Source organism: Rhinatrema bivittatum, chromosome 4 (assembly GCF_901001135.1).
Source record: "Rhinatrema bivittatum chromosome 4, aRhiBiv1.1, whole genome shotgun sequence".
NCBI lineage: Eukaryota > Metazoa > Chordata > Amphibia > Gymnophiona > Rhinatrematidae > Rhinatrema > Rhinatrema bivittatum.
Window position 1 is genome coordinate 107,020,394 of NC_042618.1, and position 18,210 is coordinate 107,038,603.

At 43.2% G+C, this 18,210-nt stretch overlaps 1 protein-coding gene across 1 annotated transcript in view; it reads right to left on the bottom strand.

Annotated features, from left to right (window-relative positions):
• GANC (glucosidase alpha, neutral C) overlaps nt 1–18,210 on the bottom strand; it is a 122,527-nt gene that overhangs the window by 70,389 nt on the left and 33,928 nt on the right. The window contains 3 exon segments of the mRNA XM_029598630.1: nt 2,883–3,118; nt 9,725–9,863; nt 10,705–10,888. Of these exon segments, the coding sequence (XP_029454490.1) occupies nt 2,883–3,118; nt 9,725–9,863; nt 10,705–10,888 (559 nt within the window).

Consider the following 18,210-nt stretch of genomic DNA (forward strand, 5'->3'; position numbering starts at 1 on the left):
ACCTGGCACTGGCTAAGGAATCCCCGACACAACTTCGTGTCTCCAGCGTATCGAGAGGGCGCCGGGAGTTGCGTGGGAGTCACTTGCCCAAGATTGCCCACGGTGGCCTGCACGGGGCCCTGATGAGTAGAGTGGCCCCCTGGAGCCACAGGCGGGGACACCAGAGTGGGTTCATGGGCCCTAACACCTCAAAGTGTTGGTTCAGGCCCTCCACTGCAGAGACAAGAGCATCCAGGATCTTTTGCTGGTCCATCAGACGCTGGGCCATTCCCAGAATGGCCTGGCGGGCGGATGCCTCCGCCGGGTCCATGGACTTGGCAATCTGTTATGCTCAGGCTTGTGAACCCTTGGGCCGACGGGAGGATGGTGAACCTTAGGAGGAAGATCCTTAGGTTCTCCCATCGGGTGGCGAGGCAGAACAGAAGATGCGACCAGCTGACCCTCGGCACTGGAGACTGAGACGATTGTGGAGGCCAACAAAGAGTTGTGACGTCAAGGAGAGGAACTGTGTCTTCGCCACTGGAAGTCCGCAGTCCCCCCGGGAGGAACCCATAGGGACCCGGGCCGCTGGGACTTAGGTGGGCCCTTGGAGACGATGGTCCGGAGGAAGTCTGAAGTCAAGGGCCAGAGGTCGTCGCTTACCAGTCCGAGGTTTTACACCAAGGGATCGCCGCTTGCCAGTCCGAAGTCACACACCAGGAATCACCGTTAGCCAGTCCGAAGTCACACGCCAGGAATCACCGTTAGCCAGTCTGAAGTCAGGAACCAGAAACACCAAGACGAGACAGGAACCAGGAACAAGGATCCAAAGCGTAAGAAGACTCACCGAAGCAAGCAGACTTAAACAGCGCTACAAGAGACGTTGCCAAGTCAAGGAATGAGCAGAGGAAGTCTCCTTATATACTTCCTCTGCTCTGGCTCATTGGAATCAGCTGTAGGTAGTTAAAGGGACAAGGTCCCTTTAAATCTCAGAAGGAGGTGCGGCTTCGCACCTAAGATGGCGGCGGCCATCTTGGATCGGGCCACGGAGGAGAGCTGCCTGATGCCGCTCAGGAGGAGCAGGGACGGCTCCTGAACTGACGGCCAACTCAGAGGCCTGCGGGGATAACGGGGACCAACAGCAGGCGTCTCCCCTGTTGCTCCCCTGATGCGACCACGGAACACAACATTAACATTATGTTGTATAGTTTGTGGCTTTTTAATACAGACTATTTTGAATAAGGATTTATGTTTATGGTATTGGGTAGTGGTCTATAGTGTTATTTGTGATATAAAATGATCTTTGGTTGAGTATTGATTAATTATGGGGGAATTCTGTGCTACGCAGAGCACAGAATTCATGAAGAATCCCCCCACCCCCCCGAAATTCTGCACAGAAAATGGCAGGAGACCCCAGTGTGCCACTAGCATGACGCGCTTCACTCATGGCATACCGGGGCCTTCATCTTCACCGCAAGTGTGAAGCGTTCCACTTGCGGCATGCTGGGGCCTTCATCTTTGCCGTAAGCATGATGCACTCCGCTCACGGTGAAGATGAAGGCCCCAGTGAGAGTGAGTGTGCGTAAAGGAGGGTGTATGTGAGAGAGGGCAGGGGTGTGTGTGTGAGAGAGAGAGCATGGGAGGTGAGAGAGAGCATGAGGGGGTGAGAGAGCATGGGGGATGATAAGAGAGCATGGGGGGTGAGAGAGAGAAAGGGGGTGCTTGAGTGTGGGTGCCAGAGAGAGCCTATCTGAGGAGATTGTGAAGGAGTGTGTATGTGTTTAGAGATTGGGAGCTGGTGTGTGTGAAAAAGGGATTGTGTGTATGTGAGTGTTCTTGCTTGTTTGTGAGAAGGCAAGCCTGTGTGAAGGAATTGTTTATGTGTGAGAGAGAGCCTGTGTGATGGGGTGTGTGAGACAGAGACATAGATAGCCTGTGTGAGGGTATATGCATGAGAAAGAAAGGGAGCCTGTGTGGTGTGTATGCAAGAGAGAGAAGGATCCTGTATAACGGATGTGTGTGTGTGAGAGAGTGAGGGAGCCTGTATGAGGGGGTATGTATGTGCACTAGAGAGAGGGAACGTGTGTGAGAGAGGGAGGGACAGAGGGAGCCTGTGTGAGGGGCAGTACTGACAGCAGGATCAAACTGGGAGTGGAGGTAGAGTGGAAGGGGTTGAACCTAGAGGTGGAGAGGGGAGATACTGGCAAGTGGAGGAGTTGGGGCCTGAGAGGGCAACATGGCCAGGGGAGTAGTAGGGAGAGAGAGTGGCAGGGACACTCTTACAGTGAATTTCGAGGGAAATTCTGCTCAAGATATTTAAAATTCTGAACCTTTAAGTAATAACTTGTTTCTGTATTAATTTAAAATGTAATTACTTAAAGACTGTCCTGTATATTGTATTATGTTGACCAATATAAAGTATACAGAATTTTGCAGAATTTTAAGTTTTTGTGTACAGAATTTTAAATTTTTTGTGCAGAATTCCCCCAGGAGTAATTGCTGAATACAAACAATTGATTTTCCAATCACTTTATTTTTAATAGTTTAAATATAGTTAATTGGTAAACTAATCACAGAAGTTAATATCGACAGTATAAACATTTAAGTGCAGAATAAATTAAATCTAAAATTTGTAATATAAAAATATCACTTGTAAATAAGCTTTCAGGATCTCACAGGTCCCCTCCTCAGATGTGTTATTATCTGAGCTTGATTTTGAATTGTAATATGGGTCTCACTTTGTAAAGTAGAACTAATTCAAGATCTGATACCATTAAAAAAATGTTCCAGTCCAAGTCCTGTGGAGTACATAGGGAATCAGGGCTTCATCACGTGGAATATTAATTCCATTGGGCCTGCTAGCATTCTACTTTGATTTCTTGCCTTTCCACCTTATGACACACCTTCCGCTTTTTGCCCTGGAGAGACTCCTGCATCTTCTTGGGGTTGGGGAATTTTTCCTTATCCCAGGTGAAGTATCGCTTGCCTTCTGTGTGCTCAATATCAAGCCAAATCACATCGTAGGGGATGTCATGATCATCAAAGCCTGTGTCCACTGCTTTCACATCCTCTTCATCATCATAGTTCCAACGGCATTGGTGGTAGCCTAAGGAGAAGAGTGGAGGCAGGGACTGGGTGCCTAACAAGGAAGAAGAGGGCATAAAGAAGGTCAGTCAATTTAGTTTGCATGCAACAACCAGAAACTTGATTCTTTGGCAAAAGTAAAGTTGGACTACATTCTGCCCTCAAAGGACGTGAGTGTAAATCTCAGTAGTTATTTAATGGAGAAAGGGTACAGACTACCACCATCAACAGATGCAAATACTGTGTGTGTAAGGTGGTATGATGAACTGGATTTAATTGAGGTTATAGGTATGAAGCAATATAAATAATCTACTGTAAACACTAGTATTTCTTTAACTCTTGCTTTATAATATAGGTAGCTTAAATTTCATGCCAAATTCATCACTTTTCACAAGTACAAAAAACAAATCCATTATGCAAGACTAAAATCATGCTAACTTACAGAATCTCACTACAGAACCTTTCCAAACCCAGGAGGAAACAAACACAGAAAGCATGTAAAAGAAAAGATTCTAAGTGGACTAAAATGGCTGCATTCCTCAAGGACATAAATTGATACCACCAATGTCTAACTAGAAAGAAGATTGTCTTCATCTTTTTCAATATGAGCAACTTTATCATCTGCCTGCTGCGGCACAAAGATGTTTAGAAGTAAATGAAGAAGCTATGGTTTTGAGTTGAATACTTTACATTGTTTGGATTCCATTATTCTTTGGATTTACACAACGAGGGCACTTTTAAAACTGTTCACATTGGAACAAAGACCATGTGCACTTTTTACCTGCAGGCTTTGCACCAGTCCTCCACGTGAAAGTACCCATTTCACTTGGAGGATAGCATGTGCGGTCACTTGCACCCATGTTTTTCTGTGGATAGATTTTGGCTGGAAAAATATGCATGAAGATTTGAAAATGCCTACTAAATGCATACTTTTCATACCCTGAACTACACACACCACCAAAAATGCCTCTTTTATGTGTAAACTTTGAGGCTCAGTGTAGGAGGGCAAATTTCGGACAGCCGATTAATGCAGGTAAAATGCTCTTTAGCCATGTAAATCACTTTGAAAATTGAGCTCCGTAAAAGAAGTGACATTTTATAATCTTGGAATCAAAAGCCTGAAATCACGAACACCAGGAGTCATAGATTCTATTGTACGGTTCCTCTTTGTTGTGGGCGTGGACCCTTGGACCAAGGTGGAGTTGGCGCAACCTGCACGGTGGAGACTTGCAGGTCCCCACTGTCGGCTGGCGGAGTCAGGTGAGGCAAACACCCAACTGGAGCTTCGCCTATGCTAGCCCACGTTCCCTTTGGGTTGAGCATTTGGGTGCCAGGGCTGGCAGGTCTTAGGAGGGGACCTCTGCTGATGGACAGAAGATCCATAGCAGAGCTTGGAATGTGCAGACAAAGTCGAAGACAAGCTCGGGTCAAGGCTGGTGGCTGTCAAGGAATGTCCAGTAGAAAGGCAGTGGTCAGTGGCAGGCGACAATCAAGAGAAGTCTAGGAAGCAAGCCGAGGTCAGTACCGGTTATCTGTCCAAGGGAAGCCAGGATGGATAGGCAGGCAAGAAGACGAAACGAGGAGCAACACAGGATGCAAGGCACACAGAAGAACTGAGGAACAGAAGACTGAGTACAGGAACTGACGGACGAGATGAAGACCAAAGAATTGAGGAACAAGACACTGGAACTGAAAACAGGAACAAAGACCAGGAACTGAAGACAAGTACACAGGAAGGGAACGCTGAGGCAACTCGCACTACAATGGCTGTAGGAGACCTGTTGCTGAGGTGAGGAGGAGCTGCTGCAATGGCCTTTTATAGGCCCTTCCTTCTGAGATCATCACAGGGTACTGCTGGCCTTTTCCCACCGTGGGCCCTTTAAATGAGATGTTGTCAGGTGCGCGTGCACCTTGGGGGTCTGGAGCAAGCATTGGCGGCATTCCGCCTTGAAGACTGTCAGCAGCATCCTGCCACACCGAGAAGTGGTGTCCCGCTGCACGGGGAGCGAGCACATCCTGACAGTGTCAGAGTGTGGCAGCTGGAGCCCGGCCTGATGGGTGAGTACAGTGGTTCGTGGGAGGAGCCTGCGGACCACCAAACACAACATTCTTGGTCCCAAGAAGGGGATACTGAAGAACATCTTGGGGAGGCCAATTTTCAGAGTGATTTGCATGGGTAAAAATAATTTTATCACATAAACAGATTCATGGAGTAATATTTAATGCTAAACTACGCTTCGATGCTGTAAAACATTTAATTAAGGACCCATCATCTTCCTTCCTGAAAAATTATAACTTCTCAAATGCTGCTTGCAATGAGTATGCCACATCTTTATTAGATAAAATCAATAGTGTGAAATCTAATTTCCCTGTCTGTTCTCTCACAAGAGCCCCTGAAGATTCACATGGCCTGGTTAAATGAACTACATTTGACAGAGTAATTAATCTTGAAATTAGCCAAATTATTGCCAAAATTAATCCTGCTATTCACCCACGTGATCCAATTTCAGCCAGTTCCAAGAAACAAGTACACAGTGTTATCATTCCAACAATCACAACCTTAATTAATCTCTCTCTCTCAGAAGGAATTGTACTATCTGGGTTAAAGCAAGCTGTGATAAAGCTGATTCAAAAAAGTAATAAGCAGTAGAATCGACGACTGGGACAACTATAGGCCATATCCAACTTGTCTTTTCTCTCAAAATTACTGGAAAAATCTGTGTTATCTCATCAATTGTGAATCATTTAGAAGACCAATATATTTTTTTTCCCTAATCAATTTGGATTTAGGAAACAACATTCAACGGAAACTTTACTCCTGTCCTTAATGGACTCTGTTTTACAAGGGTTTAATTGTGATGAATCTTATTTTCTTGTGCTAATCAATTTAAAGACCACCTTTGACACTAAGGACCATACCCTGTTATGCCATCAGCTAAGCAACATTGAGATAGAAGGTAGCATTCTCAGATGGTTCTCTTCCTTCCTATCTAATAGGTTATTCCACGTCAAATTGGGAAATCACATATCTGATACTTTCCATATTGATACAGGTATCCCTCAAAGTTCAGCCCTCTCGGCAACACTATTCAATATTTATATGCTCCCACTGTGCAAATTACTGGTAGATTTAGGAATTTCTTTCTTCTTGTATGCTGATGATATACAATTTTACATACCATTCTCTAAATCTATCGATCTACATGAAAGCAATACAGCAAGAACTATCTCATCTTAAACTAGCATTAAACCCTAGAAAGACTGAATTCATTTGATTAAGTAGAAATCCTTCTAGTTAATCCTTTGATTCTAGACTTGGGTATTTTTCGAATTACTTCCTCAAACCAAGTATGGAATTTAGGTATCCAGCTAGATGAAAACTTTACTATGAATAATTTAATTAATACAGGTTACGCCAATGTACATATATTACTCCAGTTGAAACCTTTATGAACTTTCGAAGACTTCTGTACTGTATTGCAAACTCTTATTTTCTCAAATAAAGACTACTGTAACTCTCTATCACTCGGTCTTCCCGTATATATCTTGAAACCATAATAACGATTACAAAACGTCTCAGCTAGACTTTTATTAGGAACCAGGAAATTTGATCACATTTCACTGACACTGATCTCGCTGCACTGGCTGCCTGTACAATCCCGAATCTATTACAAAGTATTAACGTTAATATTCAAACGTTGCACAAGTTACGCCTCGGGCAGGCGTAACTTGTGCAACAAAGGTAGGGGGGGTTTAGATAGGGCTGGGGGGTGGGTTAGGTAGGGGAAGGGAGGGGAAGGTGCGGGGGGGGGGTGGAAGGAAAGTTACCTCCGAGGCTGCTCCGATTTCGGAGTGGCGTCGGAGGGAACGGAGGCAGGCTGCACGGCTCGGCACGTGCAGGCTGCCAATTTTGGGCAGCCTTGCGCACGCCGACCCCGGATTTTAACAGATACGCGCGACTACATGCGTATCTATTTAAATCTGGCATACTTTTGTTTGCGCCTGGTAGTTTTATAAAATCTGCCCCATGATCTGGTCTGGGGGCTGGTCCGGAGGCTGCGGCCACGCCCCCGGAACGCCCCCGATGAGTGCCAGTCGTGACACGCCCCTGACACGCCCCCAATGATGCGCCGGCCGCAACACGCCCCCGACACACCCCCCAGGAAAGCCCCAGGACTTACGCACCTCCCGGGGCTTTGCGCGCGCCGGCAGCCTATGCAACATAGGGTCGGCGCGCGCAGAGGGAGCTTGGGCCAGATTTTCGGGGGGTACGCGCATATCCCTTTGAAAATCTAGCCCATAGATTGCATTTTCAAGTCTTCACATAGATTTTCAGGCACAATTCTACCTGTTGAAAAAGCTGATGCAAGTGACTGTGTGCACTTTGGGGCAGATTTTAAAAGCCCTACACACATAAATCCAGTTGGATTTACGCGCGTAGGGGGGTTACACGTGCCAAGCCTATTTTGTATTTCGGATCGGGAACAGGGAAAGCCATCGGGGCTCCCCTACGGCTCAGCGCGTGCAAGGTGCACAAGTGTGCACCCCCTTGCACGTGCCGACCCCGGATTTTATAACATGCGCACGGCTGCACATGCATGTTATAAAATTGGGCGTAGATTTGTGCGCACTGGGTTGCGCGTATAAATCTACGCCCATGCGTAGGTACTAAAATCTGGCCTACTGTGCCTGTGCTGGGTTTCAAAGCGAAAGTATGCGTGTACCTTCACTTTAAAAACTGGGGAACAGTCCGCAGATAGAAAATACGTGTGGACTTTGTCCCAATGTGGACAGGTTGAAAGTTGACCACATGTCTAAATCTAGTTCATAATAATCTCCTATCAGCACATTTTTTAGAAAGGAGGATGGGCAATTTCTTTTCCTGTCCCAGTACTCATGAAAGCCAGCCCTTGCTCCTCCAAAAACTGGGTTACAGACTAGCAGGTCAGGTGATGAAATGGAAATTGGACATGGGGATGACAGGGAGAGGAAACCTTGAATCAAGGAGTAGACAGCAAAAAAAGTACATTTTTCAAGGGCATCTTTCATTTATGAGGCTGAGAATGGACTCCAGTCAATAAAACCAGTGTAGAATACAAACCTTGCTCATGAATATTAGTAAGAGTTTGATTTTTTTTTTACATATGGCTCAATCAAATTGGCCATACCTCTACAAATTATAATTCTGAAAATATTTGATATATTTTAAACAAGGAGATAATTACAAGACATTCAGGCCGATACAGTACAGTGCGCTCCGATGGAGCGCACAGTTAGCCGGCATTTGGACGCATGTTTTTGACGCGCTAGCTTTACCCCTTATTCAGTAAGTGGTAATAGCACGTCCAAAATGCGCGTCCAAAACCCCCCCCCCCGAACCTAATAGCACCCGCAACCTGCAAATGCATGTTGATGGCCCTATTAGGGCCCTATTAGGGCCATCAACTGCTTTTCTGTGCACCCTCCGACTTAATATCATGGCAATATTAAGTTGGAGGTCCCGAAAGTTTAAAAAAGTTAAAAAAAAATAATTTGAAATAGGCTCGCGGTTTGAAAACTGGACGCTCAATTTTGCCGGCGTCCAGTTTCCGAACCCGTGGCTGTCAGCGGGCTCGAGAACCGACGCCGGCAAAATTGAGCGTCGGCTGTCAAACCCTCTGACAGCCGCCGCTCCTGTCCGAAAAGAGGCGCTAGGAATGCACTAGTGTCCCTAGCGCCTGTTTTTACCGCCGGGCCTAATTTAAATACATTTTTTTACTGTATCGCGCGCACAGGAGAGTGTCCTGTGCGCATGCTGGGAGAGCGGGCGCTCGCCCGCTCTCCCGCATTTTTTACTGTATCGGCCCGATTGGGAGCAGCGGTGGCAAGGGGAGAGTGAGAGGGAAGAAGACAGGGTTCAAGAAGCTACAGCGAAAAAGACAGTCTGGACACCAAGATGATTTATATCAGCTAGTTCTGTATCACAATAAAAAAAACACATGAAATTTTGCATTTAGAGTCAATTTTTCAGGGAATTCAGTTGGATAGTTATTTACCTGAGTACATTGCTGGGTAGTTATCTATCTGTGTACACTGCCCTGGGTGAAAATGGTCTCCCTCAGAGCAGCTAAAAGTATATGCTAGTTTTCACAGCCCACTGACTGCTGGATTATAAAGAGGCACTGTGTTTAGGACACAGAGGACAACACTGTGCGTACATTTCATTTTCACATATGTGCATGGTGGCTTGCTTCCATTCTGCTGCCCACAGAAACAGGAGGTGCAAAGTCGGTGGGTATTTTTCCACCTGCGGATCACATAGGACATTTTCAAAGGGAAACATTTTACTTTGAAAAATAGCTACAGAGTTTGTGGGTCCACATACTATCAATAAATTTAGCAGCAACGGGGGGCTGCTGAAAATTGTTTACTCCTCCCCAGGGTTGAATGTTTTTATTCAGACTCACTTTGTCTACTATTTAAGAGACCCAGATATTAGTTTTCCCTGGGAGCCCCCAGAAGTGCCTGAGATTTCACTAGGTCACCACTAAGAAATGTCCTGCTGGTTGCTTGTTTTGTAAGAGAATGCCAAGGAGTCAAGGATCATAAAGGTTCTCCACTGTAACAGGCAATGATGGATAAGGATAAACCACTGTTGTTCTATCCCTGATGCAGGAAATACCTGTCAGCTGTGTGTACTGCTTGAAGACCTCAAAAGGGGAGGGTCCCATAAGAAGGAAAACATCAATGATTCCACCTTCAGACATCCAGCACACATCTGTTTGAGGCACTACCCTTTTCTTGGTTGCGTGTACAGCAGTCTTGTACAATTCATGTTTGTAAAAGAAAAAACAAATACATTTTCGAATTTAGAAGTTGAAGATTTAAGGTTCAGAAAAAGCAGATATCTTTGCCTGTCAACGGACTTTCTCAGTGTTGTAACTGGAGAGTAATAAATGTGTAGTCAGACAGCAGGATCAGAAAGTCAAAAGATGCCTGAGCAGTTTTTTGGGGGGGTTCAAATTAAGTAAGGAAACTAAGTATTCCCATTGCTAAAAGAAAAAAAAAAGTAGGGGAATTAGTTTCCCCGGTTCCCCTCAAATTACACTCTGGACCCACATCCTTGTACTGTGGTTTCTCCCATCAGAACATCTTACAAGCAAAAGGTTATTATAACAAGAAGAACTCCTACAAGCTGGAACTGTATTTATTGCAGAAGTCACATAACAATATGTTTTACTGTTTTTATTTTTAAGTAGAATCCACTATGTTTAATAGTGGTAGATGAGAGTAAGACAGGAGTACATCTAGTGAGGGTCTGAGTTTGTCTGGATAGGATCCTGGGCTCTGCACCACAGCAGCACTGCATGATGGATCTTAATAGACAATATTTCAATATGGAGAAAGTGATTTAAAAAAACACAGCGGTTCCAATTGCCATTTACTGATTTTAACCCAAGTTCCTATTTCAAAGGTAACCAGGAATAACAGAGCTGTGAGTCAGGAACAGAGTTCTTTTAGAGGTCATTGCTGTTTCAGTGGAAAAGAGAGAGACACACCAAGAATTCCGATTAGCATATATAATGAATTTAAAGCCAAAGTCATGCCAGAGTAATTGTCTTCCTCGATACAGTCTGTCCAGGATATTTGTATGTGTCTTACCTCGACCACTGCAGTTTTTCTGCTAATCTCTACCAAGGTTTCCGAGGCATTCAGCCAGAAAATCCCGCTTGTCCGGTCTGGTTTATGGGCTAGGAGTAAGGGCACTGAGCCATAAAGACCCATTTTGTTGTGGAGCTCGTAGCCAAAAACATCCAAGTTATACAGTCGATATGCATCAGTGCCACTGAAACAGAAGAAAACAGAACTTTATCATCTGTCACATGTTATCTTGGAGTACTTTCTCAGCATTATGGCAAAACATATTTCTAGTCACTCCAATAAGATCCAGAAACTCTTTGTTACTGTATTTCTTAGACTTGCTCTCAATGGGACCAGCAGCATCTGACACTGAGTTGCAGTCTGTAGGTGTAGAAATCCTCCAAGATAACTTTGTGGCTACATTTTTTGAATACATTTCTACAACCATTTAAGTATGAGATATGGTTCCCCTCATGGTATGTAGGGACCAGCCAGCCCTAAACAAATTATGCTCATGTACCCTTGTTCCTTCACCCATGTTTTAAATGTGTAGAGGAAATTCTTTCCATAAACCTTTTCTTGCTGCTTCACCAGTGTAAATGAAGCCTGACACTTTCTTGGAGAATTGTTTTTGTAATCAAAAGCTATATTAAAGGAACGTATGTTCATTTCATTTCATTTCATTTATTAATATTTTATAAACCACCTGTAAAAACATGTTATCCAGGAAAAGTACATAATAAAACATACTTAATTCTAAAACAAAATGTATACAGACTTCAATAAAAACCCACACAATTATTCTAATAAAATGGAATCCATAAAAATATGGCAAATTGACTTAAATAATACAAAAACAAATTAAAATTCTATTAAACAAATGAACAGCTAATGCTGTCTTATATCAACTGAACTATAAATCAAAACTTTAGTTTAAGAATCAATTGATCTCAATCCAAGTCCCCAAGGCCTGATGGAAAAACCACACTTTTAATGCCTTCCTGAATAATCAGGTTCAGCATGAATGTCAAAGATAAGTAAATTCCATAATGCAGGAGCTTGGTAACTAATGGGGTCATTTTCTATAGCTTTCGCACGCGAAAAGTCGCACGCGAAAAGTCGCTGACGGCGAAAAGGTAAGGCCCCTTATCACCGCTAGGAACGCTCTCAATAGCACCACCTTTCACGGTGGTGCTATTGGTTTGCAAAAGCCGGCAGCGATTGCACCGCGATGGTGTGATCGCTGCCGGCTTTCGCAGGCCCGCCCCGGTACTGCATGATTCACTAAGGCCTGCGATTTTAGAAAATCCAGGCCTAAATGTAGATTCTCTTCTAGAATCAAGGCAAATAACAGACAGAGGAGGAAGATGGAGGAAGCCTTTTTGAGAAGAGCGGAAAGTGCGAGCTGGAGTATAAAGTATTACCAATTTAAAAAGATTACTTGGTAAGCCGAAATGCAAAACAGGAAGTGTTAAACATAACATCTGAAAATGAATATGGTAACTAACAGGAAGCCAATGTAATTTTTTAGAATAGGAGAGACATGGTCAAACTTTCATAGCCCAAAAATTAATCTTGCCGCAGTATTTTGTAAAAGCTGTAGTCACTTGATTTGATAATTAGGACCTGCAAGCAGTAAAGAGTTACAGTAATCTAATTTAGATACTACAAGAGCATGAGTAAGTAATTACAAATCTGTTGGCTCTAATAAAGGACGTAAACAATGGCTATATCTTAAAAGATAAAAAGCTTTTTTAAGAACAGCAGAGATATATTGAGATATAGAAAGGTGAGAATCTAATTGTATTCCTAATGTACTAACTGTGAGGTCGAAATTCAAAAGTCATTTAGACAGATAACTGAAAAGCTATCTGTCTAAATGGAAAAATGGCGTTATTAAATGCGGCTAAATTCTAGATTCCTAACTCATTAGGCAGCTAGAATTTAGCTGCATAAGTCAGGAGCGGGTAGGAGGTATTTTGGGGAGGAGCAGAGTTAGCCTTTATGCAGCTAACTCTGATATTCAGAGTTAGCTGCTGAACTCTAGTAATGCAGCTAACCTGTTCTAAAGCTAGCTAACTTTAAGATAGCTGAGTATATTCAGCAGTCTAAACATGCCACTGTATATACTCTGCTAGTTAGCCAAATACATTTATCCGGCTATCTGAGTCGCTTAGTGTCTGAATATTGACCCCCTAATTTCTATGCAGAATTGAGATTCCATTCATAATTAGAGCTAATGAAGCAGGACTCGATCTGTTACTAAACAAAAGTGTCTCACATTATATAGGGTTAACCTGTAATTTATGAGAAGTCATCCAATGGGCCACTTGATTTAGACAATGATTAAATGTGGACAAATCTAATGGAGTATGGTTATTAACAAAGACATTAATTTGAATATCATCTGCATAGAATGAAGGACGAAATCCAAAATCCTATATCAAAGTAGCCAATTGTGAAAGAAAGAAATTAAATAAAAAAGGAGAAAGAATCGAACCTTGCAGCATACCTGAAGATAAAGAGATTGGATCAGACAACTTTTGTTTCCAGTCAACCTGGAACTTACATCCAGACCAAAAAAGAAGAAAACCCAGACAGTACCCCATCTACAATTCCAATTTCACTTAGTCTCCTAAGTAAAAGAGAATGATTAACCGTGTTGAAGGCAGCACACATATGTAAAAAGACTGAGTGCAGCCTTACCTGTATCAAATCTAAGATGAATGTCACTGGTTAACTCTATTATTGCAGATTCTGTACTATGGGCTCTGTGGAACCCAGACTGAGAAGGATGCAGAACATTAGTCTTATTAATATAATCATTCATTAGTCAAAATTTCAAAAAATACCTTTTTGATGATTTTAGAAATCATGGAAAGGTGAGAAACTGGTCTATAATTTGACAAAATGATAGGATCTAATGATTCTTTTCTAAGCAGTGGATAGACCCTAGAAATCTTTAGCTGGTCAGGGAAAGAACCAGGGGACAAAGATGTATTAACTCTAGTAGCACAGGGGAAAAGGTGAATGCCCCAACCACAGACTATCTAGAATCAAAAAACAATGGGGCAGAGAAATCTCAAGGTCTCTATTTATAGTCTCACGGATGTATCACAAGGAATTGCAGTTTTACTATGAGATACATGGTCCCCCCGTGTAACTCATAATAAGACCTCTCAAGGACAAAGATATTGGACATTTGAGATTTCTCTGACCCATCGTTTTTTTTATTCTTAACTCTAATAGCAATAGGACCAGTAAGGGACAAATTGGGATTCTTTAGGAGCTTAGATGGCACAGGATCTAATTTAGAAGTTGTAAGATGCATTGAAGATATACAGTAAGTATGCCATTGTCCACAGGAGATATTAGATTGAAATTTGAAAAATGAGAGGATAAAGTAGACTCATCAGAGTTAGAGAATGATACTATAGATAGCTCAGAGAGCTATATGGCAAAACAGGAGAAGGGCCAGATGGAACTGAAGGCCCTGGAGCAGACAAAGTAGACCAAATTAACTTTATTTAATTGGAGTAAAAAGATGCAATATCATTAGTGGTGCAATCTAAAACTTCTGAAGGTAGGAGTGGGTTTTTTTTTAGCTAAACAGCAACTACTTTAAACAGTTGTCTGGGATTAGATTCAGCTAAATGGATTTTCTTTGAAATACATTTTTTGGAAGCACAGAGCTCTAATTGAAAATACTGTACAATCTCCTTACTAATGCAACCGTCTTAGAAGGCTACCTAGACTGGGAGACTCTTACAAGTATGTCCGTCATTCCTGTCCATGCAGGAAAAGCAAGGAGGTGGTTGCCCTCACAGTTAGGGACCTTGCATATGGGGGTTCTATGTAGAATCATAGCTTGAGGTAATGCCACTAGTTCAAATGATAACTTGTCAGAGTATTGTTTACAAATCTTCCTGCAAGTTTCAGCTATCTGCCTGGCATTTCAAGAGTTAAACAGGAAAGGTAAAAGTATTGTCTATGATTGAAGGGAGAGACCTGTTCTGTTTGAATCAATCACTCTGATTGACAGCGACAGACCAACTAAAGGCACAGAAAGACCTGTTCTGTGTAACTAGCCCTGGTCAGAAGTGAAGAGGGAAAAAGAAAGATTCTTTGTTAGACTTCATCTGGGGATGGAAGAAGACCAGATGTAAACTAGGGGGCTTTTGTTGAAGGGCAGTAGGAGACAAACAGGAGTATGCGTCTGTATTTTGTTTGACCCATTCAGAAAATGCCGGGTGCCTAAGACAAGTCTAACTCAAGGTCCTAAAACTTGAGAGAGAGAGAGAGAGCCTCTTTATAAGGCCTTCATAGTATTCAACTATTTATATCACTACAGGAGGGCCGGTTTTGGTGGTGGTCTAGGGTTTTGGTGCCAGTTTTACATGCAGAGTGAGATGTACGAATAGCGCAGTACACCTCAGTGAAGATTTGACATCATTTGGAGTGATCAAGCTAGGGCGAGAGAACATTGTAGAAATCTCAACTTTGTGTGACTTTACTCACTCCAAATGACGTCAAATCTTCACTGAGGTGTACTGCGCTGTTTGTATGTCTCACTCTGCATGTAAAATTGCTCCCCAAACCCTAGACCACCACCAAAACCTCACCTCGAGTTACTAGTTGGCCCTCCTACAGTGATATAAATAATTGACTAATATACAAGCCTTAGAAAGAGTCTCTCTCTCTCTCTCTCTCTCTCCTTGATTTACATTGCCTTAATTAGGAGCCTATATTGATGCCTAAAAAAAGATTCCTTCAACAGCTGAAGATAGGCTCCTACACTTAGGAGAGGTATTTACTTATACTAAGGTTTGGCACCCAGTGCTAAAAATCAATGCTGAGTTTACATTTGTACACTGCTCTATCCATTTCCCTGAATGCACCCCCTTGTACCTAGTAAAATTTGGGTTCTAAATTTAGGATTCTAACTCCTAAAGTTAAGCACCTAAACCCTTTGAATATCAGCCTCATATTAAAGATTGTGTTCAGCTTTGTTCCTGTGTGTTTGAAACCTGCTTGCAACAAAGACAAAATCTGTAAATCTTCCTAAATTCCAGGTGGTTGATATTTTGCCACTGGTAGCTAAATTATTACCTGGCATATTGCATGTATTATGGTAGGACTGGCTCTATCCCGCTGTCAATGAGGTGTGCACAACCTCTGCTAATTCACATATATTTTGCCCTTGCAGCCTGCAATCTTGCATTGCTGGATCTCTCTTCACCAAACCAAGTCAACATGGACCTTCTCAGGACCTCCCAGACCCAGTAACAGTCAGGGTGTTTGGTGAAAGAAAAGGGATAGAACCATGTAGATCCGCTGTCCATAAGCTGAAATTTTGCTTAATTAGTCAGTTTAGACAGGGTGAAATTTGAATCCTTGGAGACTGTATTTAACCTAAAGGATTCTCTGACTCTGGAATCTGTGCTTAAAGAAATATAAAGAAAGTTTTTGAACTGTGATTTCTGGAAGCACATCTTTCTTTCACTGAGAATTGAAAATATCTGATTGAGCACCACTTGAATAACATGCTTAACAAGTGGGATATTAAGAACAATAAATGAAATGAAATTACCACAGAAGTGAAGTGAGAACAGCAAGACAGAGAGAGGTAGTACCTAGTTAGGCCCAGTTTAGTTAGACTCCATTGGAGGCTAACTAAACAGGTATGAGAAGATACAGACAAAGAGAAAGAGGCCTAGTGTGGTTAGGCCCCAGCCAAAGAGAATGGTGAGAGAGAGGCCCTATATAGTTAGGCCTCATCTGAGGGGTGTTACAGAGACAGAGAGAAAGAGGATCAGCTTAGTTAGGCCCAAGCCAAGGGAAATGGTAAGAGAGAAAGAGGCCCAGTTTAGTTATGCCCCATCCTAGGTGAATGGTGTCAGAATAGTAAGAGAGAGGAGTAGTGCCCTGTTAGGCCCAGCCCAGTTAAACATAGTCTTGCTACCCAGATGGGCTCAGCTCAGTTAGGCCCAACCTAGTTAAATCCATCCTAGCTGGACCCAGCTCAACTAGACCCAGTTAGGCTCAGCCTAATTAGGCCCCTTCCTAAAGTGAGTGCAGTGAGAACAGAGGGAGAGAGAAATAGAGATAGGACCAGCTTACGGGCCGATACAGAAAAACCCGTGGGAGAGCCGGCGAGCGCCCGCTCTCCTGACATGCGCCCAGGCCACTCTCCTGGGCATGGGATTCAGTAAAGAAAAGTATGCTAATGAGGGCCCGCGGTAAAAGGAGTCGCTAGGGACACTAGCGCGTCCCTAGCGCCTCCTTTTTGACAGAAGCTGCGGCTGTCAGCAGGTTTGACAGCTGACGTTCAATTTTACCGGCGTCAGTTCTCATACCCGCTGACAGCCACGGGTTCGGAAAACGGGTGCCGGCAAAATTGAGCGTCCATCTTCCAACCCGCGGGCCGTGGGCATATTTTTAATTTTTTTTTTTTTAATTTTTAATTTTTTTTAATTTTTGGGGCCTCTGACTTAATTTCGCTATGATATTAAGTCAGAGGGTGTACAGAAAAGCATTTTTTTCTGCTTTTCTGTACACTTTCCCGGTGCCAGCCGAAATTAACTCCTGCCTTTGGCAGGTGTTAATTTCTGAAAGTAAAATGTGCGGCCCATCAACATGCATTTGCATGTTGTGGGCGCTATTAGTTTCGGGGGGGGTTGGCCGCGCGTTTTCCAGGCGCTATTACCCCTTACTGTATAAGGGGTAAAAATAGTGCGTCGAAAACGTGCGGCCAAATGGGGCTAACAGTGCGCTCAGCCTGAGCACACTTTACTGCATCAGCCCATTAGTTAGGCCCCATCCAAATGGAATGGTGTGAAAAGAGAAAGAGGGTGAGAATGAGAGAGGCCCAGCTTAGCTAGGCCCCACTTATGATTCTGTACAACTGTAGGGCTGCCTAGACGCCATTATAATTTTAAGTGAGGGATTTTCTAGTTAGGGGAGTTCCAGAAGGAAGATGGTCACTTAGGAATGATAGAAAGGTTCATCCCTAAAGGGTGATGAACCTGATCGTCTGTAGTATGGGAGTATATAAGGAAAGGAACTGGTAATGAGAGATCTTCAAGAGATGTCGTGGAGGGAGCCAGGGATAGGCAGCTAAGGATCTGTGCTCTGCCTGTGGCTCTGCTAGATTCGAAGGAAAGGGGAGTTCCTTTTCTTGCATGTGATGAGTTAACTCAGGAAGAACTAAACCTTAGAAAGCAAGGAAAGGATTTGTATGGTCCATTTTGTATTTTAGTGAGGTTTAAAAAGAAGACTTGTTGGGAACACCAAGAGAATCCTGCATATTTTTTAACTTGACTTAAGCAGCATAGGAACTCTATCTACCTGTTCTCGCTCAGGAGCAGCCACGAGTTAGGAAACAGCCAGGAATACAAAGTGAGGCCAAACTCTGGTTGGTTCCAATCAAACTAAAGGTTTTATTTATAGTCAAAACAAAAGTACAACATATAGGCTGCTTATCTCTGCAGTTCCTTGGTTTAACAAGGAATTAAATATATGTAGTTC